The 23,053-nt window shown below is 67.0% G+C and overlaps 3 protein-coding genes across 9 annotated transcripts in view; 2 read left to right on the top strand and 1 right to left on the bottom strand.

The window, feature by feature from the left end:
- The first annotated feature begins 47 nt into the window (after nt 1–47).
- APBA3 (amyloid beta precursor protein binding family A member 3) lies at nt 48–6,859 on the top strand. 3 transcript variants are annotated; one of them, XM_068420663.1, is made up of 11 exons: nt 52–1,165; nt 1,567–1,606; nt 2,029–2,174; nt 2,333–2,419; nt 2,961–3,119; nt 3,479–3,658; nt 3,859–4,071; nt 4,681–4,800; nt 5,586–5,726; nt 5,880–5,995; nt 6,082–6,859. In XM_068420663.1, exons 1-10 carry the CDS (start codon nt 89–91, stop codon nt 5,949–5,951), a joined length of 2,235 nt encoding a protein of 744 aa, XP_068276764.1. In that variant the 5' UTR covers nt 52–88; the 3' UTR covers nt 5,952–5,995; nt 6,082–6,859. The 3 variants fall into 3 exon arrangements, with proteins under 3 accessions (XP_068276762.1, XP_068276764.1, XP_068276763.1); XM_068420662.1 differs by having other exon boundaries at nt 5,880–6,859; XM_068420661.1 differs by lacking the exons at nt 5,586–5,726; nt 5,880–5,995; nt 6,082–6,859 and adding an exon at nt 5,115–5,579 and having other exon boundaries at nt 48–1,165.
- Nucleotides 6,860–7,107: 248 nt separating this feature from the next.
- On the bottom strand, nt 7,108–19,156 carry TJP3 (tight junction protein 3). Its single transcript, XM_068420975.1, has 21 exons — nt 19,097–19,156; nt 18,561–18,660; nt 14,663–14,845; nt 14,453–14,577; nt 14,134–14,236; nt 13,525–13,978; nt 13,124–13,227; nt 12,013–12,175; nt 11,839–11,929; nt 11,554–11,618; nt 11,333–11,411; nt 11,033–11,189; nt 10,524–10,632; nt 9,839–10,058; nt 9,303–9,499; nt 9,006–9,101; nt 8,640–8,710; nt 8,223–8,534; nt 7,872–8,096; nt 7,571–7,620; nt 7,108–7,404 (listed from the first exon to the last, which is right to left on the bottom strand). The coding sequence occupies exons 3-21, from the start codon at nt 14,708–14,710 to the stop codon at nt 7,305–7,307; spliced, it is 2,769 nt and encodes a 922-aa protein (XP_068277076.1). The 5' UTR covers nt 14,711–14,845; nt 18,561–18,660; nt 19,097–19,156; the 3' UTR covers nt 7,108–7,304.
- Nucleotides 19,157–20,225: 1,069 nt separating this feature from the next.
- Nucleotides 20,226–23,053, top strand: part of PIP5K1C (phosphatidylinositol-4-phosphate 5-kinase type 1 gamma) — a 51,004-nt gene continuing 48,176 nt past the window's right edge. For all 5 annotated transcript variants that reach the window (XM_068420976.1, XM_068420980.1, XM_068420979.1 and 2 more), the window contains exon 1: nt 20,226–20,408. In XM_068420976.1, the coding sequence (XP_068277077.1) occupies nt 20,309–20,408 (100 nt within the window). In that variant the 5' untranslated portion in view covers nt 20,226–20,308. The remainder of the gene's footprint in view (nt 20,409–23,053) is intronic.

The following is a 23,053-nucleotide window of genomic DNA, read 5'->3' on the forward strand; positions in this document are numbered from 1 at the left end:
CCCCCCCGGGGCCGGCGGCAGCACCGAGCGGCCCCGCCCGGCCCGGCCGCCAGCGCGGAGCCGCCCCGCAGGGCCGCCCCGGCCCCCCATGGAGGGCCGTGGGGGTGTCCAGGCGGCCGCGCCGTCCGGCCCCGACCCCGGCAGCGACCAGGCCCCGGCGCCGCCGGCCATGGACACCGAGGAGGGGCCTGCGGGGCGGCCCGGCGCCTCGGGGCTCCGCGCGGGGAGCGGGCGGCTGGAGGGGCCCCGCTCGGTGACCCGTCTCCCCGGCTGCAGCCCCGGGCAGGACGTGCGGGGTGCGGGGCCCAGCGCGGGGCCTGCTTCAGCGCCGGAGCGCGGAGGAGGCGGGGGCGGACGGACCGAGCTTGGCTGGGACTCGGGCAGAGAGATGGAGGCGGAGGCGGTTACCGCGGGGCCGCGGGGCTCCGCCGGCTGGAAACCCCGTATCGGGAGCCCCCCTCGGGACACCGGACGTTCCCAGGCCCCCGGCAGCGGCGACCCGACGGACATGGAGCTGGATGAGGCCGCTGAGGCCGGCACCGGCCCGGGCAGGGCAGAGGGTGTGGAGGACGAGCCCTCAGAGATCCAGGGTCTGCTGGCCCGGCTCGACACCCTCGACCCCAACCTCTGCGACCCCCCGCCCCCCTCGAACGCTGGCACAGCCCCTCCGACGGGCGAGCCGGCCCGGCAGAGCCACGGCGAGTGCGGGGGCCAGTGCCGGCCCTGCCCGCTGCATGTGGCCACGGACCGGGGCCTGCAGACGGGGCCCTGCTGTGCCCAGCGCTCGGCCCGCACCCGGCCCTGCCACGGCCTGCTCTTTGCCGAGGCCGACCGGGAGGACTTGCTGAGCCTCCTGCACTACGAGGGCGGGCTGCCCGAGGCCAGCGCCCAGACGCCTTTGGCGTGCTCTGGCGTCCTGGCTGAGACCAACCTGGAGATGCTGCGGGCTCGGGAGGAACTGGCAGCTGCGGAACAGCCTGAAGGGCTGGGGAGGCCGGAGAGCTCAGAGGAAGGACCCTCCAGCGGCTGGTACTATGGAGAGGGGACCGGCGAGGTCAACTCCACCTGCGAGGGTGATGGGGAAGGTTCCCCGGAGCCAGCTTGGGTGGCCCTGCCTCCTGCTCTGGCCCCGGAGGCAGGGCAGCCACCCCAAGGCAACGTGACCGTGAGTGCCTTGCGTGTGGGCTGCGGCAGCAAGCCAGGACACATCCCATGGCTCTACTCCCTCATGGGGTTTTGGGTCAGGGCAGAGGGGAGCCAGGGGTGTCTTTTCCTCGGGTCTTAACAGGGCCTCATGCTGTTGGGGTGCCCCAGACAAAACCCTCAGTGCTGGCTTTGGCTCCTGCTCTCCTGAATGCAGGGGGATACTTGCATGGCTGATCTGTGCGTGCCCCGGGGAAGAGGCTGGTGGGTCCAAACAGCCCCCCAGCCCCAGGGCCCGGTGCCCGCCCCCAGCCTCAGGACACCGTGCCCTCACTGTCCTGGTGCTCCAGGGGCCACGGGGCGGGCAGGCTGAACCCCTGGGATCCCAACCCCAGCCTCACCTGCTCTCTCGTTGCTTTGCAGAGCAGGGAACCCCCATCCTCCTGCCCGGCCTTTAAAGAGGGTGAGTTCTACGCTCGAGCAGCAAAAGCGCCCAGGAGGTCTGACCCCGAATGTGGGGTGGCCAGGGGTCCCAGCCGGGAAGGGACCATCCAGCTCTGCACCCATGCAGGGTGGGAACGTGGCTGCAGGCCCCAGGTGGTTGGTTCGATCCCAGCTCGCCCCTTGCTGAGCGAATGGGGGTGCTTCAGGGATCGGGGAGGGGGGATGCTCGGGCTTGGGAAGGGAGAAAGAGGGATGTGTGGATGTGCCCGAGGGAAGGGGGAAGCAGCCCTGGAGTCCCCCGGGGATGCCAGGAGCCCGGCTCCCAAGTGCTGAGCTGCTTTGCACCATGTAGGAATGCAGCTAACGGGCAGTAGGAGTTGGTACCCCCAATTTTCAGAGGTGGGGGGACCAGCCCTTGCTTAGTCCCTCCTGATGCCTCAGTTCCAGGCCCTTGTGACCCAGAGGATCTGCTGGATGGTGTGATTTTTGGGGCAAAGTACCTGGGCTCCACACAGCTGGTCTCAGAGAGGAACCCCCCAACCAGCGTCCGCATGGCACAGGCGCAGGAGGCGGTGGACAGGATCAAGGTGTGGGAAGGCAGGTGGGCATGACTGCCACCAGCCGGGCCCCTCGTGGGTGCAGGGCAGGGCTCAGCACCTGCTCAGGGGACCTCCCAGCTGTGGGGCAGGGACCCAGAGGAGTCCTGGCAGCAGCAGTGACCCCTCCTGGGCGCTTGGTTCTGCAGGCGCCGGAGGGGGAGTCCCAGCCCATGACAGAGGTGGATCTGTTTGTCTCCACGCAGAGGATCAAGGTGCTCACGGCTGACACGCAGGTGAGTGAGGAACGGGAGCACCCGCCTGGCTTTGGGGCTGCTGAAACCTTCCTGTTCGCCCTTGGGATCTCTGTTTGCACCCACGCCAGTGGGGTCATGCCCAGGGATGGCCTACGGGCAAGGACACGCGTCTGGGAGGAGACATGTCCCTCCACAGCCACCCCATCAGACGTGTCGTGTCCCTCGGCTCCCTGCATGGCTGCACGAGGCTTCTCACACAAACTGCACCTCACGGGAGCCGCTGGGTTCCCAGAGCGAGCTCCAGGGATCCGAGGCTTGAAATTTCTGTAGCTCTTTGCCTCAGGATTGGTTTCTGCTTCATAGTATGAGGGAATTGCTGTCTTGTCCCCCGGCAGCACCCAGAGACAAGGATGAGTCCTTGATCAAAGGAGCTGTTTGTACCTTTTTGTGCGTGCCAGGCGTTTGGGCTGCATCCCAGCACAGCGGCGTTTGAACCCAAACCCTTCCTGCTTGTGGCAGTGCCCGGCTGGCTTGTGGGCTGGGGAGGGCTGAACGTCTCTGCCTGTGTCCCCCTTGCCAGGAGGCCATGATGGATCACTCCCTCCAGACCATCTCCTACATCGCCGACATCGGCCCCCTCGTGGTGCTCATGGCGCGCCGGAAACTGCCTCGGCGGTCGGAGGTGGCGGAGGAGAAGCGGCTCTACAAGATGATCTGCCACGTCTTCCACTCGGCTGACGTGAGGCGACGTGCGGGTCCCTCGGGAGGGCAGGGTGGGGCTGGGGTCCTGGGCCCCGTCCCGCTGTAACGGTGGGGTGCTGGGGGTCTCCGTGCTGGGGGCTCCTGACAAGCACGTAGAGGAGGAAGGAGCCCAGCCTGAGCACCCCTGCAACATAGAGGGGCCCAGCGAGAAAAGGGGGGAGGATTGGCACCATAAAGGGGCCTGTTCAGGCAGGGTAGGAGCCAGGGTGCCCTGGAGCTGCCAGGGCACAGTGCCTGTGCTGGGCACTGCTGGGCGCTGGCACCTGTTGGCTCCAGTTTGGCCATGAGACTGTTGGCCCTGAGCCATGGCCACAAACACCACCTCTCTTCCCCCAGGCCCAGATCATCGCCCAGGCTATCGGGCAGGCGTTCGGCGTGGCCTACCGGCGCTTCCTGGAGGCCAACAGCATCGACCCGAGCGAGCTGAGCCCTCGCCAGTACAGCCGTGCCCTCGAGGACCAGGAGCAGTACAACGCGGAGCTGACCCACTTCTCCCGGCAGGAGAACTGCAAGGACGTAAGAGCGGCTTTGGAGGGGTGGGGACAGTGTGGGGGACCCCCTGGCACCTCTGTGCCGTCCCCTCCACAGCTCCCTGAGCAGCTGAGGTGCTCCCTACAAAACTGGGCCCCATCCAGCTGGCTGTGAGCCCAGGACACCCATGCTGAGACACGTGCCTCGTGACTCTGGTGACCTTAACCCATCTGTGCCCCACCCAGGTCTGCATCCAGAAGCAGAAGGGGGAGATCCTGGGCATCGCCATCGTGGAGTCGGGCTGGGGCTCCATCCTGCCCACAGTGGTCATCGCCAACCTGATGCACGGGGGCCCCGCGGAGCGGTCGGGCGAGCTGAGCATCGGGGACCGCCTCATGTCCGTCAACGGGACGAGCCTGGTGGGGCTGCCCCTCGCCACCTGCCAGAGCATCATCCGGGTGAGCCGGGGCTGCTCCCGCGTGGCCTCCTGCCCCCACCCTGGCGGCGACGGGGACAGGCCTGAGTGCGTCTGGGAGTGTCTGTGGTGCCGGGGTCCCCCCCAGTGCTGCCAGCGCCGGGGTGGGTGGGTGATGGGAGGCTGTGGGGGCAGAGGGGGCAGGAGTGCCGGGGGCCATACCTGTCCTGTGGGCTGTGGCAGTCCCTGCTCCAAGTGCTGGGGAGGAAGGGATGTGACAAGGCAGGGACAAAGCTGGGGACTAAACTTGCTGCAGCAGGGTGCGGGCAGGGCCCTGCCTGAAGAGGAGGGTGGGTGAGGAGGCAGGCACCTCTCCTGAAGGGAACCTGTTGCATCTTCTACCTCCTGGTGGGATGGAGCTGAAAGCAAGGACAATGTGGTCTCAGGGGCAGAGTTGGGTCTTCTTGGACTGGATTTATAAGCTCTTCTCCCTGAATTTGAGCGTGGCAGTATCCCTGCATGTGCCTCAGTTTCCCCACTGAAAACAGGTTGCTAATCCTCAGCCTTCCCGTGAGCAACATGGCTGCGTTGCCCCTCTCAGCCACGCCAAACAGGCCTCCAAAGGCTGACAAAGTCCCGTCCCATCTTCCAGGAGCTGAAGCACCAGACAGAGGTGACGCTGAACATCGTGCACTGTCCCCCTGTCACCACGGCTGTCATCCGGCGCCCCGACTCCAAGTACCAGCTGGGCTTCTGTGTGGAGAATGGCGTGGTGAGTGCCCGCAGGGACGGGAACGGAGCCAGGCCGAGGTCAGCCGAGGGCTTCAGCCACCTGTGTGGCAGAGGGACACGTGGCTGTGGCTGCGTCCGCAGGGACGAGTGCCCAGCTCCAGCGCTCCTTGTGCCTGCCACGGCCAAGGCTTCACAGGGCACTGCTGGGCCACAGCAAGAGGCTCTTCATAGCTCTCCTGCAGCACCAGTGGTTGGATCCGACTGCCTGGTGCTCCTTAGCTGTTTGCTTTTGGGGTGGTGGTTTCTTCCGGGCTTTCTTGGAGTGACCTTAGTGACGTTTGTTGCTGTCCCCAGTGCCCCAGTCGCTCCCTGCTCTGGGCTCCACAGTGGCCGCGCTGGAGAGGCGGAGAGGAGCACTTCCAGGACCAGGAGGAGTGGATGGGGTGGGTGGGCAGAGGAGAGGGTGGCACGGCTGTATCGCATGCTGACTGGTGTATTGGAGACATGGTTATCCCACCGGCGCGTGGGAGCTGCCACCCCAGGGAGAAGCTCTGGCTCTGCAGCCCAGGCTCGATGGGAGCACGAGGGTTCAGTGGGTGGGTGGGGGGAGCTGAGCTCTCCATCAGCCAGGGGAACAAAAGCCCGTGGGGTGCCCTCACCCTGCGGCTCAGCACATCGCTCTGGTGGCAGCGACGCAAAGGGACGTCCCTGCCCTCGCTGCACGCCCGTGGGCTGGAGGAGACAGCACCCACAGCCAGAGCTCTTGCCGGGAGCCTGCACGGCTGAGAGGGTTTGGCATGGTGGTTGTGCGGGGCCTCTCCCCAGATCTGCAGCCTGATGCGTGGGGGCATCGCAGAGAGAGGCGGCATCCGCGTGGGGCACCGCATCATCGAGATCAACGGGCAGAGCGTGGTGGCAACACCCCATGAGAAGATCATCCAGATCCTCACGCAGGCGGTCAGCGAGGTGAGCCGGGCCCTGGCTGGGTGACGGCCGGGGCCCCCCTGCCGCGGGGCAGCTGCGGCCGCACACGGAGCAGGCCTGGGCTCGGGGTTTTGCACCAGCACCCTCCAGCCCGGGGTCCGGCGGCTCCCAGCTGATCTATGTGTCTCTGCCCAGGTCCACATCAAGACCATGCCAGCCTCCACGTACCGCTTACTGACCGGGCAGGAGCAGCCCATCTTCCTCTGAGCCGCTGGCAGTGCCCGGCTGTTCCTGCACGTGCCTGGGGCCAGGTAGGAGCGAGCCCAGGACCACGGGGACAGCACAGGCTCTGCCTCCTGTCCCAGCGCTCTCATCGGAGCCCTCTGGTCCCCAGCAGGGCCGAATCCTGCACCTCTTCAGTTTTACTCAGGACACAGTGTGAGACTCTGGGGGCCTGATACCCAGCTTGAACAGCGTCAGGGCCTATGGTGTGCACGGTTTGGGCACCTCCTCCCCCTCCATTCCCCCCTCCCTGCCTCAGTGCCTGCGTGGTGCCTGTCCCCCTGCCTCACAGGGTCCCTCACCTTGGCCTGGTGCTGGCAGGAGGAGAGGGGACCCTGCGTGAAAGGTCACCCCAGCCAGTCACCACCGATAGTGCTTTTACACTCACCGACAGTGCCTTTCCCCCTGGGGGGATGGTGCTGGGCACACAGCTCAGGGCTTGCCCTAGCCCGGCCCCAGAGCAGCTGACCCTGCGTGCTGCCACCCCCAGGGCAAGCCGGCAGCTCCCAGGCGCAGCCTTAGGGGCAGCAGCACCCTTGGCACCCACCGCTCCTCCCTGGCTTTCCCAGGGGCCTGGCTGGGTGCAAGCGAACTCCCCATTAGCCCTGTTGCATGGAGCTGGGAAACTACCTCTGCTTTTCCCTGGTGCTGCCTTTACCTGCTCTGCACGCATAGCCCGGCCCCAGCCCGCCAAGGCACGGGGGCACAGCAAAAGGGAACACGGCACTGCCCAGTCCCACATTCTGGGGAGCTTGGGGTCACCAGCCCCACAGACCATCCCCTGGTGCTGTGTCTTTTCATAAGTGGGTCTCTGGGCCCCCGGCCGAGGCAGCGCTGACCCGCCTTTGCCTGTGTGCTTGGTTGAAATAAAAATAAAAGTTGAGGGGACGGTGGGAGGCTGTGTTTGAGGAGCCCTGGCTGGGCTGCAGCAGGGCCGGCTCAGCTCTGGGCCGTGCGCCCCGAGCCCAGAGCGGTGCCAGACGTTGGCACAGCCTGATTCCCATGCCAATACCTCTCGGGGCAGGTGGGGTGTCTGGCCCTGGAGGGACCTGGGTGCCAGCAAGGCCACCCTGCTGCATGGGGTTCCCCCGCACGCTGCTGCCCAGCACGGAAGCAGCCCGTCCTCAAAACATCCCTTTTATTCCAGCAGCAGAGGCCGTGGCCAAAAGGGGGAGGCACGTGGTGGTGCTGGGTGGTGAGGGGTACAGCAGGATTAGGCCCAACCCAGCCTGGCCGCGGGCTGCTGCAGGGCGCTACCTGGACTGTCACGTGGACCCGGTGGTGTGGGGCTGGCCCCAGGGGCCTGGCTGCCCCGTGGGACAGGGGTGAGCAGTGCTGCTACACGTCGGTAGCTGGGCCCCACTCGTAGCCTTCATCCTCGTCTGAGTCATCCCTGGCCCGTGTGAACCTCTTCCTCACAGCGTCGTGCTCGTATTCCCTGGGGGGGGAGATGTCGGGGTTGGGATGGCTGTCAGAGACAGTGCCCCGGTGGGCAGAGCTGGCACCCGTGGCCCCGCAGGGCCCTGCCCAGCCCCAGGGCTGGCTGCTCTGACCCCCAGGGGGGCTGCTCTGACCCCCAGGGCTGGCCCCGGGGCACAGGGTACCTGATGCTGTCGTGGTGCTGGTCCTGGCCCTGCCGCTGTTGCTTGGTCACCTGTGAAAGACCAGAGAGATGGCGGGGGGGGGTCAGAGGTAGGGGCAGGATTTGTGCCCCAGCCTGGCGCTGGGCTGTGTTCTCCCATGGGGAGCCAGAGCTGGGCACGGATGCGCAGCTGGACCCTGCAGCAGCTAGAGGGGACACCCTGCCTGTGCCACAGGGGATAGGAATTAGCCCCTGTAGCCAAGCCCTGTGCCACCCCCTCCTTTGCCCCACCAGCCTCTCAAACCAGTACAGGGGGGACCCACCTGCTCGCTCAGGCCATGGCTTGGGGACATCTGCACTGGCTCTGAGGAGCGAGCCAGCCCAGGCTGCTCGTAGGCGTCCTCTGCCTCGCCGTCGGTGTAGGCGCCCGCCTCGCCGTCCGTGTCGTCGTAGTCGCTGTTGGCGTGACTGTCGCAGGTCAGGTAGCCCGAAGCTGCTGCGCTCGGCGGGTCCAGCAAGTCCAGACTGTCCTCCAGTGCCACATCTGCCTGCGGGGTGGGGGTGACAGAGACCTGGGACCCCGGGTGTTGGGGGGACAGCTGTGTGGCCCCGGCACCTGCCCGCCTGCAGCCCCAGAAGGCTGAGCCTCGCCGCACGCACCCCGTGCCCCGTACCTGCTCTGCCGCCGTCCAGACGGGCTGGCTCTGCTGCGTCCTGACGATGTCCTTGATAGCCTCGTACCAGGCGTTGCCGCTGCCGCTGAGGCTGACGGTGGCGGTGAAGAGGTGGCTGCAGTACTTCTTCATCTTGCTGGCCTGGGCGTAGAGGCGCCGGGAGCTCTTCCTGGAGTCGGGTGCCAGCCACTGGCGCATGGCCTTGATGCCCTGCCGGCTCTCAGGCTCGCAGAACACCACCACCGGGTAGTACTGCACGTAGTTGAGGCGCTCCACGGCCGAGGGCGTGATGTCCAACAAGGCGTGCTTGTCCTGGGGCAGGGCGCAGCCATCAGCCCCGCGGGGGACAGGGACGGAGGCTGTGGGCTCCCCGGCTCTGGCCCACCCGTCTCCAAGGACACGGGAAAGATCTCTCACCTTTTCTGCGATCTGCTGCACCGAGTCCAACTTGATGACCTTGGACAATGCCCCGTCTCGGGGCACACTCGCTGCGGGACACGGAGAGGACACGTGAGAGGGGCTGGGGGAGATGTGGCATCTCTGGCAGCCCCAGGCTGGCTCTGGCCGTGCCTGGCCCCGGGGCTGTGTCCCTCAGTGTGGGGGGGACATGTCTGGGGCCTGGCTGGTATCACGATGCATGAGGAGAGGGTGAATGAGTCCAGGAAGGTGTCGGGGTGTCATGGGGAGGGGACAACGAGGCAGGATCTGGGCAGAGCCGCAGGTAAAGAGCTCCCCCAGGTCCTTGACACTGAGGCTGCTGCCCCCAGCACAGGGGGCACTTACGGGCAATCTCGAACAGCTCAGGCAGCTCCGTGCTCAGCTTCTGCATGGCGATGTCTGCGATGGGGCCCAGGATCACCACCGGCCGCTTGAAGCTGGCTGTGCGGAGACAGACGGGCTCAGGGAGGCTGGGGGCGAGGGCAGAGCTTGCAGCGCCCAGCTCCTCGAAGCACCCATGGGCCTGGGACTCTCCCACTCCTCCCAGGAGAGCGCAGCCCACTAGCACCTGCAGCAGGGCAGCCTCCGGGCCGACATCCCCTGGGTGGGTCTGGATGATGGGGACACAGCCTTGGTACCCACCTTCCTTCAGGACGACCCTCTCGTACGGTGGGTAGCGGCCCTGCTTTGTGAGGGCAGACAGGTCCTCCCGGCTCTTCCGCAGCATCTTCTTGGCTCCCCGCAGGCCCCGCAGCTTCCAAAACTCAGCCCGTGCCCCGGAGGGGTTGGCACCGGACGTGGCTTTCAGCACTGACTCCAGGCTGGCGATCTGCTCGGCCCTGGGAGGGGAGAGGGCTCAGGACCTGGAGCCTCCGGATTTACCCCCCGCTTTGTCTCTCCTGGCTCTGAGGAGTGGGGCAGGAGAAGCCAGTGTCCCCACTCAGTGGCACGGCCAGATGAGGCTGTGGTAGCCTCTTCCCTCTGGGACCTTGGACAACCAGAGCATCAACTGCCCCATCACCCCTGAGAAGGGGTTTTACCAGCTCACGCTTCCCACCGCTGCTCCACCAGCCCTTGCCCTGCCTCTTACTGGGCCCACCATCCATGTCCCCATCTCACTGGGGAGCCATCCCCCCCAGCTCTGCTCATCTTGGGGCCGTTCCTGGCTCCATCCCTACCTGCTCCGGTTGGGGATGATGCCCTTGTCCTGCTCCTGCAGGTCCCTGCCCATGCGCACCGCCAGCCAGCTCCCCAGCCTGCCCCGGTACATGGTGTCCAGCACGTGGAAGACGTCCCCACGGACGAAGCTGAGCCCTGACGGTGTGTCCTTCTCAAAGTCAAAGTGCGTCCGGATGTAGAATGAGTCGCCCACGTTGGACGAGATGATCTTCCTGTAAACTGGAGCACAGGGTGAGAGGGACCATCAGGGGAAGAGGTGGCTGAGGAGGAAGATGCCAGAGAGGAAGGCGCTAGAGGGATTTGGGAAGGAGCTGGACTGGCTGGGAGCCTCCACAGCAGCCCTTGCTGCTAAGGAGGGCACTGGGGACACCTCCTCCTCCTCCCATGGCTCTCAGGCATGCTGGGACCAGCAGGACCTGACCCCCCCAGCACACACTGGCCTCTCCAGGCTGAGCCACAGTGCCAGAAAGCCCCAGTGCTCCAGGATACTGAGGCACAAACAGGGCTGGGATGGTCTGGTCCCCTCCCATCACCTCTCTGGAGGAGGAGGAGGGGGGTGTGGGGATGAAGGCCCACCCTGCGGGGGCAGAAAGGGCCGTGGCAAGTCCAGCAGCTCTGATGCTGGCTCAGAAGAGACAGAGGATGGAGAGGCACAAGCCCAGGCTGGGTCTCATCATCACTCACTGTCCTGCTTGCTCTGGGCCCACAGCGTGATGTCCTCGCCTGGCGGCAGCCTCATAAGATACTCCACGGCCTCCTCACGGGTCAGGTTCTGGAAACTGGTGTCATTCACCTGCCGTGGAAAAGCACTTGGCCACGGCCCTGCCAGTGGGAGGGGGGTGCGGGTACCAGTTGGGGTCCCAGGGCCAGCAGTGCCCAGGGCAGCATGGGAGAGGTAACTGGTCTCTGTCACCCAAGTGCCTGCCACAACCTCTGGTGACCCTGAGGAGGGCCTCTGGGACAGCCGAGGTGGTGCCCAGGCCCCGTTGGGTGTTAGCATGGTGCCGGGGACAGGAGCATCCCCTCGGGCAGTGCCCGCAGAGCCAGCCCAACGGGCGCAGGCCATGGGCACCAGCACTGACCCAAACCGATGCCCAGCAGGAGAAATCCAAACCCCGGGGGGTGTCAGACCCAAGAGGGATGGGGCCAGTCCGGGTGCGGCAGCACTCGGAGCCATTCCCAGCCCTGGGTACCTGCAGGATCTGGTCCCCTTCCTGGACGCCCTGGCTGTCAGCCGGGCTCCCCTCCTGCACGCTCGACACGAAGATGCCCACGTCGTTCCCGCCGGCCAGCCGCAGCCCGACGCTCTTGGCCTTCACGAAGTGCACGACCCTGGAGTCGGCGCCGGACCTGCCATGGGGGACGCCGTGGTCAGCCTGGTGATGACATGCCGGGGACAGCACAGGGGGTCACTGGCCCTGTGACCCCAACCCTGCGCCGGGAGCAGGTCCCCATCTCCCCCAGCCCTTCCCCACCGCCTCTCGCAGACGCACCCGTCCTTGTGGGCAGCTCGGGCAGCGGGGCTGGCGTGGGGGCCGGCGCAGCCGTCCCCCTCCATGGCTTCCAGCAGGTCTGCAGGGAGGGAGGGCTGGTCCGGGAGGCGGCAGTGGCTGCACCACTGCCAGGGCAGCCGAGGCACAGGGAGACCCGGCACGGCTCTGCCTGGAGCCCACCCGTGCCCCGAGCTCCCCCGGCCTGATCTGAGCTCACTCACCAGGGCCCCGAGCATCGTCCACGATCGTGTCGGCTGCAGCGTCCCTGTTCAATCGTCTCCTCTCCCTGGAACAAAGTTGGGGCAGGATTTAGGCAGGTCACGGAGGCGGGCGCTGGACAGGCATGGGCAGGGAGTGCTAAGTGGGCAGTGGGGACAGTGGAGCAAGCTGGGGACTAAATGGCAGTGCCACCTCCGGGGTGGAGGAGAACCAGCCCCTCCAGACAGGCAGAGAACACAGCGGGGTGTGACAGGGGAAAGAGGCTCCCGGGACAGAGCGGGGCTTACGGTGGTGAATCCATCCTGGCAGCAGCTGCCGGTCGCGGGGAGGTCTCGGGGGATGGCGGATGGGACGGTTCAGAGTCGATGTCGGAGATATCTGCAGTGACACGGGGGAAGATGCATTAGTGACCATCCAGTCCCTGTGCTGTGTATTTGGCTCCCGTCACCGTGTCCCCTCACCGTCCATCCGGGAGCTGTCGCTCTGGCTGTCCTCTATGTCCCCGATGTTGACCAGGAACTGCCGGTGGTCCCGGAGGACGACCAGCGTCAGGGTCCCCTCCGTCCGCTCGATGAGCTGCTGGGTGTCAGCCAGGGACATGTCCTCGCTGGCCACCCCGTTGATCTGGAGGGGGCAGGGCGGGGGGCCTCAGGGCACTCGCTCCTGGGAAAGCCGCCCCCAGGAAAGCCCCGCTCAGAGGGGCTGCTCCAACTGCCACCTTCCCGGGCCCCCCCCGCCCCTCCAGCCCGGCCCCAGCTCCCACAGCTTCGCCTGTCCTGCGCCACGTCCCTGTTCCTAGTGGCTCCCAGTGGGGCCTCATCCTGCACAGAGGAAACAAATTAGCGGGCTAATTAACTCCCCCCTCTAACTGCAGGGGGGCCCTGCATGGAGGCAGGAGCTGCCGAGACCCACTCAGACGCTGCCTGAAGCTCAGTTTTACTCTGACCTTGGCCCAGCGCTGTCCTTCCACGCACCGGACTGGTGCCGTGGAGTCAGGCCCCAAGCGGACTGTGGGGCTGTGATGTCCCCGAGGTGCAGCAGCTTTTCCCACCGGATTGCTGGGATGAAATCCCTCCTGTTTGGCCCCAGTTCCCAGCAGCCACGGGTCTGCCTGGCCCATGTGTGCAAACAAAGCGCCTCCCTCCCTCTATTTCCTCCTCCCCAAATACTTTAAGCATCTTTTCACCTCCCGCACCCTGACCACCGGAGCTCCTTGGGCCACTGCTCCCCCGGCGGGGGCACGCATGTGGCAGGGGACCACGTGTTGTGGGCACAGCAGGGCAGATGCGATCCTGCTGTGACACTGGGACAACCCACCGTCCCTGGTTGAATGCCACAGGGCTGCCTCAACCAGCCAGCCTCAGCGTTGTGGGAGCCGGTCCCAGAGAGCCCGCACACGGCCCCTGGGGAAGGTCGGGGAGCCGGGGCAGGGTGCGGGCACCAGCCGGACCTGTCTCCAGCCAAGCGTGCTCCTGGCTTGTCCCCTGTGGTGACACTAGCCAGGGACGAGCCACCTGAAGAGGGAGAGGTGAGATCCCCCACAAGTGCTCTGCACCCCATGGGCCTCCGTACCTTCAGGATGAGGTCTCCCTCCTGCAAGGAGCTGCCCTTGGCCGCCAGCCCGCTCTCCACTATGCGCTTGATGAAGAGCCGACTTCCCAGCTTCAGGCCATACTCTGCACCAGAGAGAGCCCGTGCCAGCGCCAGAGCCAGGCAGGTGCAGGACCCCTCGAGGTGCCCCCTCGCCACAAGCCTGCCCTGGCTCCCCTTGGGGCACTAGCAAGCCCTGAAGCTGAGCTCTGCAACCTGGGGCTGAGGCCAGGCAGGTTTGGTGCACCCAGCACGGCACGCGCTGCCCCCTCACCACAGGCCAGACCCTGGCACCAGCCCTGCCATCACCTCCTCCCCCAGGGGATGCATGGCCACAAATCAGGTGACAAGACCCGGGGAGAGAGGGAGCAGGCGGACCTCACCTTCGTTCTGCTTCTGCTTCACCAGGACTGACGTGATGGGCTTCATCGGCACATCCCGACGCGGCAGCCGCTTGAAGCCCGACACCAGGGCCAGCCCGTTGGTGTCCCGGTCGTGGCCGAAGCCATTGGCGGAGCGACGCCGGCTGTAGCCCCTCCGATCAGAGCCGCTGCCGGGGCTCTGCCTGCTGTGGCTGCTGTCCTGGCTTCGCCTCCGGCTCCGGGACACCGGCTTGTGGTGGCGGCGGTCATCCCCGTGGTGGCCAGAGCTCCTCTCGCTGGACGAGTCCCCGTCGTAGCCCTGGCTGTGGTCCAGGTCATCCCGGGAGCGGTGCAGGGCTGGACCCGCACTGTGTGACCCGTAGTCCTCGTCCGAGTCGTAGCGCCGGGGCGCGGTGGGGGACCCGGGGCTGCTCTTGCTCATGGGGAGCTGGACTTTCTTCTGTCTTTTCAGTGTCTGCAGGGGGAAAGTGAGGAGAGGTTGGTGGGTACAGCCATTTCCAAGCCCCAAGCGGGAACCTCGGGGTGTGTGGGAAGGGGAGCCGGGACGGGGACAGGCACGGTGTGGTCCCAGCACAACGCCGGCTCCCGCCCGCCGCAGGGCACACGCACGATGTTGGCGATCTTGCCGCAGGTTTTCAGTGTCTGGATGGCGAAGGAGGACGAGACGTTCTCCATGGAAAGGCCGTTCACCATCACAATGTGATCCTTCCTCCTGGGAGGGAAAGCGCAGCTGCGGCTCTGCCTCAGGCGCAGCCCCCAGCCGGCGGGGCTGCCGGGGTGGCCAGGGCACCCATTGCCGCAGGGGTCCCCATCCCAGCCAGGCAGGGTGGCAGCGGTGCCGGCCCTGTCCCAGCAGGAGTGATTCACTGCCCTTCCCGTCCCTGCTGGCAGCGAGCACCCCCATGTCCCCACGTCCCCGCGCACTCACTGGAGCTGGCCCACCGCCGGTCCCCCGGACACCACATCCGAAACGACCACCGCTGTGTCCCCAGTCGTCCTGCTGGGACGGTCCCGGCCTCCGGAGACGGCGAAGCCAAAGCCCCGGTGAGGGTCCTAGCGGGGACGGGCAGAGCCGGGTCAGGTAGAGCCGGCCCCACAGACCCCGTCCTCTCCTGCAGCCACCCCAGGCCACACTCACCTTGCTCAGCGTCACCGTGTGCTGCTCCCAGATCACCATCTCCTCCATGGTGGCCACCCGCCAGCGCAAGCGAGGGAGGGCGATGGCGGCAGCCGGCTGGCGCAGCAGCCCCTGACTGGCGGCCGGGGGCGCGGACCGGCTCCGGCTCCTCTTTGCTGGCCCCTTCCTCAGTCCCACTTCGGGCTGCAACGAAGACCAGCAGCAAAGCTGAGCCGCAGGCACCAGGGACTGGGGGTGCACGGGAAAAGCCCCCGTGGCGGGGGCACCCACCAGGGCCACCGGGACTTGCCGCTGTGTCACAGCCCGGCTGACCCCGTGCGGGAGCTGGCTCCAAAACCCGGAGCTGTTCTGTGCAGCGTGAAATCCCCCCTCGGGAGGTCCCTCTCCGTCCCCTCGGACGCGTGTCCACAGAAGCAGAGGTTTTACACAGGGCGAGCGGGTCAGGACCCACCTTCGTGGCTGGGACCACCTGCCCACACCGTCCTCGTAGTCCCGCTCCCCTCCCTCCTCCGGGAGCCAGCAGACCCCGGGGTGCTGCTTCGCATGGTGCTTCAGTGGCCTCTCGCCCGTCTGCTCTGGGCTCCGGCACGATGGCGGAGCCAGCAGCTCTGCCAACCACTCCAGGAGCACCAGGCTTCACCCTCTGCTTTCCCTGGGTTTTCCCCAAATCCAACGTGTTTCACCCGGGACGGAGGAGTCTCACAGGGTGACGTCCCGTCCGGGCTGAAACACCTGGGATGGGTCCGGGGGTCCCCTCCACTGGCTCTTGGCTCCCCAGAGGAGACGTCGGTGTGAGCCCGGAGAGACGCGGGGTCCCTGGGGGGGGTGGGGGCCAGCAGGCCCAGCACCTCCCGCAGCTTCCCGTGGGGTGGGACAGGGAGGAGCCGCTTTGACCAGGGACTCAAAGGCTCCGGGTTTATCCGCGCCATTGCATGTGCCAAGGAAACCCCGGTGAGGCGTCAAGTGCTTCTCCAGGGCAGTGGGGATGGGAAAGCCAACAGCCCAGCGCAACGCCATCACCACTGCCAGGTCCTCACCCCTCCAGCTGGCGCAGGGACCAGCCAGGGCAGACCCACACCCACCGCCTGCCCACGCCAGGCCCGAGCCCACAGCCTGGGTGAGACACCCCCTGAGCCCGGCTGCCCCCAGCCAGTGAGTCCTGCCCCTGCCCCGGGCACCCCGGGGCTGCCAGCGCCCGTCTGGTGCCACCCGTGGCCACAGCCCAGGCACGGACACAGCCCATCATGGGCACAACAGGCCGTGGCCACGCTGGCACTGCCGGATCTGGTGCAGGGCACCCGTGTGCCGCCATCGAGGGTTGGCCAGCAGCGCGGCTGGGGGACATCCCCCCAGTGCTGATTGGCTGGCAGCTGAGGCATGGGCGCCATCCTCTGGCACTGATTGGCTGGCAGCTCTGCCATGGCAGGACCCCAAGATCCGGTTGGCCAACGGCTCTGTCACCACAGGGCTCTCCAGGCACTGATTGCTCGGCTGCTCTGCCGTAGGAGATCTCTCTGACACTGATTGGCCAACAGCTCTGCTGTGGCACGTCTTTGCATTCTGATTGGCTGATATCTGTACTGTGACTAGTCTCTCCAGGATCTCATTGGCCAACGGCTCTGCTGCGGCAGATCTCCCGGGGCTCTGACTGGCCAATGGCTCTGCCGCGGCAGATCTCCCGGGGCTCTGACTGGCCAACAGCTCTGCCGCAGCAGATCTCCCGGGGCTCTGATTGGCCAATGGCTCTGCCGCGGCAGATCTCCCGGGGCTCTGATTGGCCAACAGCTCTGCTGCGGCAGATCTCCCAGGGCTCAGATTGGCCAACGGCTCTGCCGCGGCAGCACCCCGCAGCTCTGGCCACGCAGGCCCTGCTGCCCCAGCACCCTGTGCCGTGGCACCCACGGGCTCTGGCACAGCTGTGCTGTCCTGGCTCCCTGACATGGCTCGGCCACCCTCGAGCCCAGCCGGGGCTGCCCAACATGGGCACCACAGAAAGCGGAAACCTCCACAGCCGCTTTGGAAATCGACCACGGGGCAGCTTTGGTGGGACCAGGGGGCATCAGAGACGAGCGCTGATGCCCCGTGGGATCCCCTGGGGAAGCTGGTGGGCAGCCCTGGGGCAAGCACGGCAGCTCAGCCCCAGCACCGGGGCTTTCCATGGCCAGCCCCCAGCCAGAGCCGCGCCGAAGCAGCCGGCTGGGCCCCCGAAATGAGACCCAGCTCCCGGCAGCCCTGGGGAGGGACGGTGTAATCATTCACTCGGGCCTCAGGCGCAGCCCCAGCCAGCCGGGCTGCGAGACGGCAGGCGCAGAGGGCAGAGTCCGGGTTTCCACTCGGCGTCATGAGCCACTGAAACCAGCCCCAGCGCCCACTCGCCACCCACCAGTGCTCGACACGCGGGGACACGTGTGCCCAGGGGGTGGCTGGGGCTGAGCAGGACCCCGGTGTGGTGGCACCCGCGTGCTTGTAAGACCAGTAACAAAGAGGAGACCCCAGCATGGCGGTGGGGTGGTTTCCTGCCAGATCAGTGAGCTGAACTGGCAGGTCCCGTCCCAGCCATGTCACCAGTGTCGGCCGGTCAGTGCTTATGGGCTCCCTGGACGCCCGCAGGTGACACGGCGTGAGCCACACATCCAAGGGACCCCGATCGTTGGGCAGCCTGAGCACCCCCCTCCCCGGGGTGATGGCTCATCCGCGGTGCCAAAGTTGACCCCGCTGCCACCCAACGCAGCCTCTCACTGTCCCCAACAGCTCCCGCTGCTGTCCCACCACCAGGGCGCCAGAAATCAGCCACGCACCCGTGCCCCCCTGCTGCCCGCAGCTCCCTGTGGGCAGCGGCAGTCTGGAGCGGGGGAACAGTGTGGGGACGGCAGCAGCTCCTGACTCGTCAGCCAGCACAGGCAGCGTTCAGGGTGCCGCCATCCTGTCCCCATCCTGTCCCCATCTCCCTGCAGGGACCTGGCGCAGGGCCTGCCCCGAGCCAAGGGCCGAGGCTGGCAGCTGGAGGAGCCGGCTCGGCCGGTTCCCGACAGAAACCAGCCCGCGCCCGAAATGGCCCCGCAGGGAGAGGCAGTATCTGGGCAGAGTGACCACGGCCCAGCCTGACACGCCTGGCACTGGACACCCCCAGCCCAGGGAGCCCCACACGCCCCACTCTGCCCCACACATACTCCATGGCCACTTCTGCCAGGGTTTTTAACGTCAAATGAAGCCCGGGCCACGCCAGGGCAGCTCATCCCACTGCAAGGTCCCTGATCCAGGGCTGTGCCCGGCCCCGGGTGACACCACTGACAGTGCCCACCGTGGGGACAGCAGCAGGTGGGGAGGTTATTTATTGGAAAGCAACAGACCCTGCCCGCCCCAGCCGTGCCCCATGACCAGCGCCACCACCCATAACCTGTTTCTCAAAGTCCCCGGCTGATGGGGGTCCTCAATCTGGGACCCCGAAGCCTTCCCGGGATCAGCGGGGTCCCTGCTCTCAGCCAGTGCTGCAAAACCACTCGTCCCTCTTCTGGTCCTGGCCGTGCAGGACCGGGGTCCTGGATCCCCCCAGAAGCTCCTGTGACCCAACCCCACCCACATCGCAAGGGGCTGATCCTGTCCCCCCACTCTGGGAAAAGGGTCTCTGGAAGGTCTGACCCAGCCGGGGTGTAAATCAGTAGGATGGAGGCACGTCGTCCAGCCCTCGGGGTGCGGAGCTGTGACAGTGGGGTCCCAGGATCCCCCCCAGGGTACCTCCCTGCCATCGGGGCAGGACTCCAGGAGGGTCACCGTGTCCTGGAGCCACGCAGAGAGGGACAAAGCATGGCCAGTTCCCCAGGTGAAACCACGGCTGGGCCCCCGTCCCTAGACGGGAAGCTGGGCCGGCAGATCCCGGGGGACAGGGTTAGGCACTCACCGAGCCTCCGGTCGGACCAGGAAGGAGCCGAGCTCCCGGGCTGGTGGCAGTGGTGTCACTCCAGGGTGCCTTGTGTAACCCTTTGTGGGCCAGACGCTGCCTGCAGGAGGGAAGGGGGAGGAAGGGGGTCCCAGGGCAGCTTCCCGGGCACAGCAAGACTCACGGGGGCCTGTCCCTGTTGTCCCCCATGGTGCTGGTGGCTCAGCCACGTCCACTCACCCCCCCACCCAGCCCTGGGCAGGTACAGGCTCACAGGGTGACGAGAGGACAGGGGTCCTTCCCCCACCGCCCGGGCCCTCTCCAAGGAGGTGGAGGGGCTCTGTGCCAGCCTGCGCTGTCCCGGGTCCCCAAACCCCCCCAGCAGCCCTGCTCGGGAGTCCCCAGGGGGACCACATGGCTGCCCCCAGTGCCCCAATAGGGGACAGGGATGGTGGCCAGCCTGGAGCTCCTGGTACTGGGGGTGGTGTGGGGGAGAAGGTGACCCTGCTCATGGCTGCCGTCCCCTTTCCTCCCCGTCCCCTTCCTCCTGCCCCCACCTTGGGACCAGCCCCGCGTCGTTCCCCTTCCCGCGGGGTCGGGGCCGCTCTCCTGCGGTGACAGAAATCAGCTCCACGCCTCGGCTCCCCGTCCAGGCCGCCGCTTCCAGCCGGGGCCGGTACCGATGCCACAGGAGGGGGTCCCGACCCTGCGGCGGGGCGTCGCGGGGGGACCAGTCCCTCCTGAACCCCCCGGCCACCAGCCGCCACCCCGCAGCCGGCGACATGGGGCCGCCGCGTTCCCCGCCGCTCCTCAGACAGACACCGGGCGGCTGCTGCTCGCCGGGGACCCCCGCCAGCCCCGGCGGGAGGACGGAGCCGTTCCCGGACGGGGACGCGGCCGAGCAGCCCCATTAGGGCCGCCAGCACCTCCCCGGCTGCCCCGCGGGCCGGGCGCTAACGCCGGGCGGGGTCCCCGGCTGGGGCTGCCCCCGCCCGCGACACGTTTGCCCCCGGGGACAGGGGCACGCCGGCGTCAAGGGACCGGCCCAGGAGAACCGGCGGGGCCGGCCCGGGCTGACTTGCACCCGCGGCCCCCCCGGACCGCCCCCCGCCCGGTGCCGCTAGATGGTGCCACGGGCCGGGCTCGCCGCGGGGCCGGGGGGAGCGGCGGAGGCGGCGCTGAGCTGGGGGGTGGCCCGGCCCCGGGGCCTGGGGACCCGCCACGGGAGAGGGCGGGTGGGCGGCGCTGGGCGCCGGGAGGGCCCCGGTCCCGCGGGGGCTAGGGCGGGGGGTCCCGGTGACCAGCGGCACCGGGCCGGGCCAGCCCCGCCCCGCGCCGCCGGAGCCCCGCCCCCGCTGCCATGGCGACCGGCAGGCCCCGCCCCCTCCGCCCCCCGCGGCGCGGTGGTGCCTCCCGCCCGCTAGAGGGGACGGGGACGGCCTTGCTCCTCGCTGCTCTACGGTGCGCGAGGCCCCGTCCCTCTCCCCGCGCCCTCCGCCCACAGCCCGCGGAATATCGCGACAGCCAGCCCCCGCGTCGCGATTAATTCCGGAGGAAGGGGACGGCTCTAGTTCCGGTGCCGCCGCGGCCCCTTCCGCCCTGCGGTGCCGGGGCGTGTCTAGCCGCGCGCCGCCCGCGCTCTATGGTCCCCGCCGTTCCCAGGCTCCTCAGCGGCGGCGGCGGCCGGAGCCGGGCGGAGCGCGGCGGCGGGCGCGGGCCTGGGCCTGCCCTCCCCTCCCCGGGCTTACCTTGCCCTGCCCGCGGCGGCCATGGAGCTGGAGGTGCCCGAGGAAGCGGAAGGCCCGGCCGTGGCGGGTGCCGGTGCCATCACCCCGGAGGCCGGCGTGGGGGGACTGGACGCGGCAGGAGGTAACGGGCTGCGAGCACCGGGCGGCCGGCGCCCTCGGCGGGGCGCCCGGGCGCGTTCCCCGCCTGTCGCCGTGCCCCGTGGGGCCGCTCCCGGCCGGGCCCCTCGCGGTGCCTGTCCCCGTGTCCCGCCCCCCCTCGGGCCCGGGGCGGTTTAGCCCCGCTGCACCCCCCGGGGGGGGGGGGGTGTCTCAGTGGTACCTCCCGCCGGGCCCCCCGTATTGTGCCGTGTGTCCCCCGGGAGGCTCGGAGTGGTTCAGCCCAGCCCCGCCCCCCGGCCCGGACTGTGCCACCGCGGGGCACCGCGTGGTCCCGGCCGACTGCCCCTCGCCCCCGGACCGGTTCCGCCCCCCGGGGCTGCCCCTCGGCCCGGGACTCCCCGGGCACGGCGGGGGCGGGAAGGGGGGGGGTGTCCGGGGCTGCCCCTTGTCTCCTGCACCCCGCCCGCCCCGCGGTGTCCCGGGCCGGGGCTGGCTGGGGAGGGGCGGCTGCTGCCCCTGGGGCAGCTGCGGGGCACAGGCCGGCCTGCCCGGCCCCGGGGCCTCTCCCCGGTCCCGGCCCCGGGGGGCCGTGGCGGGCGCTGCGGCACCCCGGCGCCCTCGGGAGCGAGTCGCCCCTGCGCCGGGGCAGCCACCCGCTTGCCCGGCTGGCGAGCGGGGCCGGGCCTCGGGCGTTCCCTTGATGGGGCCGGAGGGGCTGGGGGGCCCTGCCGTGGGGGTTGCTGTGGCCCCCAGCGCTCCCTCCCGCGGGGCCCCCGGCAGTGGGGGGCATTGCCATGGGCGCCAGGGCTCGGCCCGGGGAAGGCCGTTTGGAGGAGGCGGGAGCGGGCCCGGGCCCACCGGCAGCGCCGGTGCCTTCTCACGGGGTGCGGGAGCCTCGGTTGGCAGGACTGGATATGTGCGAGTGCACCTGCCTTTGCTGCCTCATAATTTGTAGTTCATTAGCGACCTCTAAATTGCTGGCTTTACTTCTGCGCGTGATCGTACAGTCCCGCTCCGTCGTTGCGTTGACACGTTCCTTTGTGGCCCTGACACGAAGCTCCCGAGCACCTGTCTGAGCCTGAAGTTTATTCAGAGCCTGCTGAGAAGTAGACGGGTTTCGGTTGTGTTATGACAGCAATCTCCTTGTCTTCGGGCCTTTAAACGAGGATCATTAGATCTTCAAAAAAACCAACAAATTACAGCAGAAGCCGTGATTATTTCGGAGATGTCATCTGCCGCATTGGGGGGCTGGATGTAACGTGTAATTTTTGGTAAGGTGCTGAGATTTATGCAAGTGGCAACCTGTCCCCAGCCTTCCTCCTTCGGTTCCTCGGTGCTGCGAGGAAATGGAGGGGCTGGCAGCGTGCAGCTTGCCTTTCCCCAGGCACCGCTCAGACCTCGGCGTGCTCCCAGCACAGCGTGGCGTGGCTGGTGGGCTTCCAGCTTGTGATGCTGAGGGAGCACAAGAGAGAACCTCTTGGCAATGAACAATTAAAGTATTGTTTATCCTTCTGATTTCTCTGTCACCTTTCTGGTTTTTGGGGAGGGCAGAGGGTTGTTGCTCAGGACAAGACAAGGTGTCTGTGGAGACTGTTGCTCGGGAGGGGTTTAAGCAGGGAGTGTGTGTTTTTCTTCCCTTTGCAAGTAAATCTGAATTTACGAACCTGTAGGTTGTCTTACCTTACACTGATAGTAAAAAAAGATGAAATGGAGACAGTAATCTCACAGATGCTTTGATTTTTCCGAGTCAAGTTGCTTACTCCTCACTTGGGTAGTGTCCAAATGGTGTCACTCGGCCTCGCTTGCAACTGGAGCTCCCAGGAGGGCTGGGGACAATGGGGACAATACGCACGATGCCTAACAAGTGTTTTCTGGAAGAGAACAAAACCTGGGGGACTGGAGGCAGCCCTCGGTGGGCCGTGCATGAAGGCATGGCTGCATCTGCGTGTGGGGTGGGCTGTGCTGCAGGTCTCGGGTCGGGACTGCTGGCTGCTGGAGCACGTCGATGTGCTCTGTGGTCCTCGCTGCAGCAGATGGGAATACCCTACGCCAGAGCGATGTGCCCGGGAGCAGAGGGGGTTTGTGCTGAACGCTGTCCTGTTTTGTTGACTGTTTCGAAGCTGATGGCGACAAATCCAATTTAGCACGTGCAGCGCTGATGCTCCAAGCAGCAGCAGTGGAGGTAGTGGAGTGCTCGTGACCCACCTGTACAGGTCCTTCGTGCCGCTCACCTTAATGCTCGTGCCGTTGATGAAGGATTACAAGCAGAGCTGAAATCTGCTCCCCGGCTCTTTGCCGGAGAGCGAGGATGGCTGTGTGCTGCGCTCTTACTAAACAAATGTGGTGGGGTTAATCCAGACCGTGGGTCAGGTCAGCAAAGACCTTCCCCAAGTGCTCAGTAAATATCGAGGGGGGAGCTGGTTAGTCTGGTACAGGAGTAAAATTGGATGGAGGAGAGGGGCTGAAAGTCAGGGAAACCTTGGCAGTAGGTTGAGTTAAGGCATGGCGAGTCTTCTGAAGGCAGCTTTTGGAAGTCTCGTAGTGTGCTTTGAGGGAGAAAACCTCATTTAGTGCCAGCAGCTGGGCTCATGCATGAACACACAGGCCCGATTCGTCCCTTTCAGAGAACCTGGCTTTGAGGTTTTTAGGTTTTGTAACCGCTGTGGT

This window comes from Nyctibius grandis, chromosome 31, assembly GCF_013368605.1.
Source record: "Nyctibius grandis isolate bNycGra1 chromosome 31, bNycGra1.pri, whole genome shotgun sequence".
Taxonomy (NCBI): domain Eukaryota; kingdom Metazoa; phylum Chordata; class Aves; order Nyctibiiformes; family Nyctibiidae; genus Nyctibius; species Nyctibius grandis.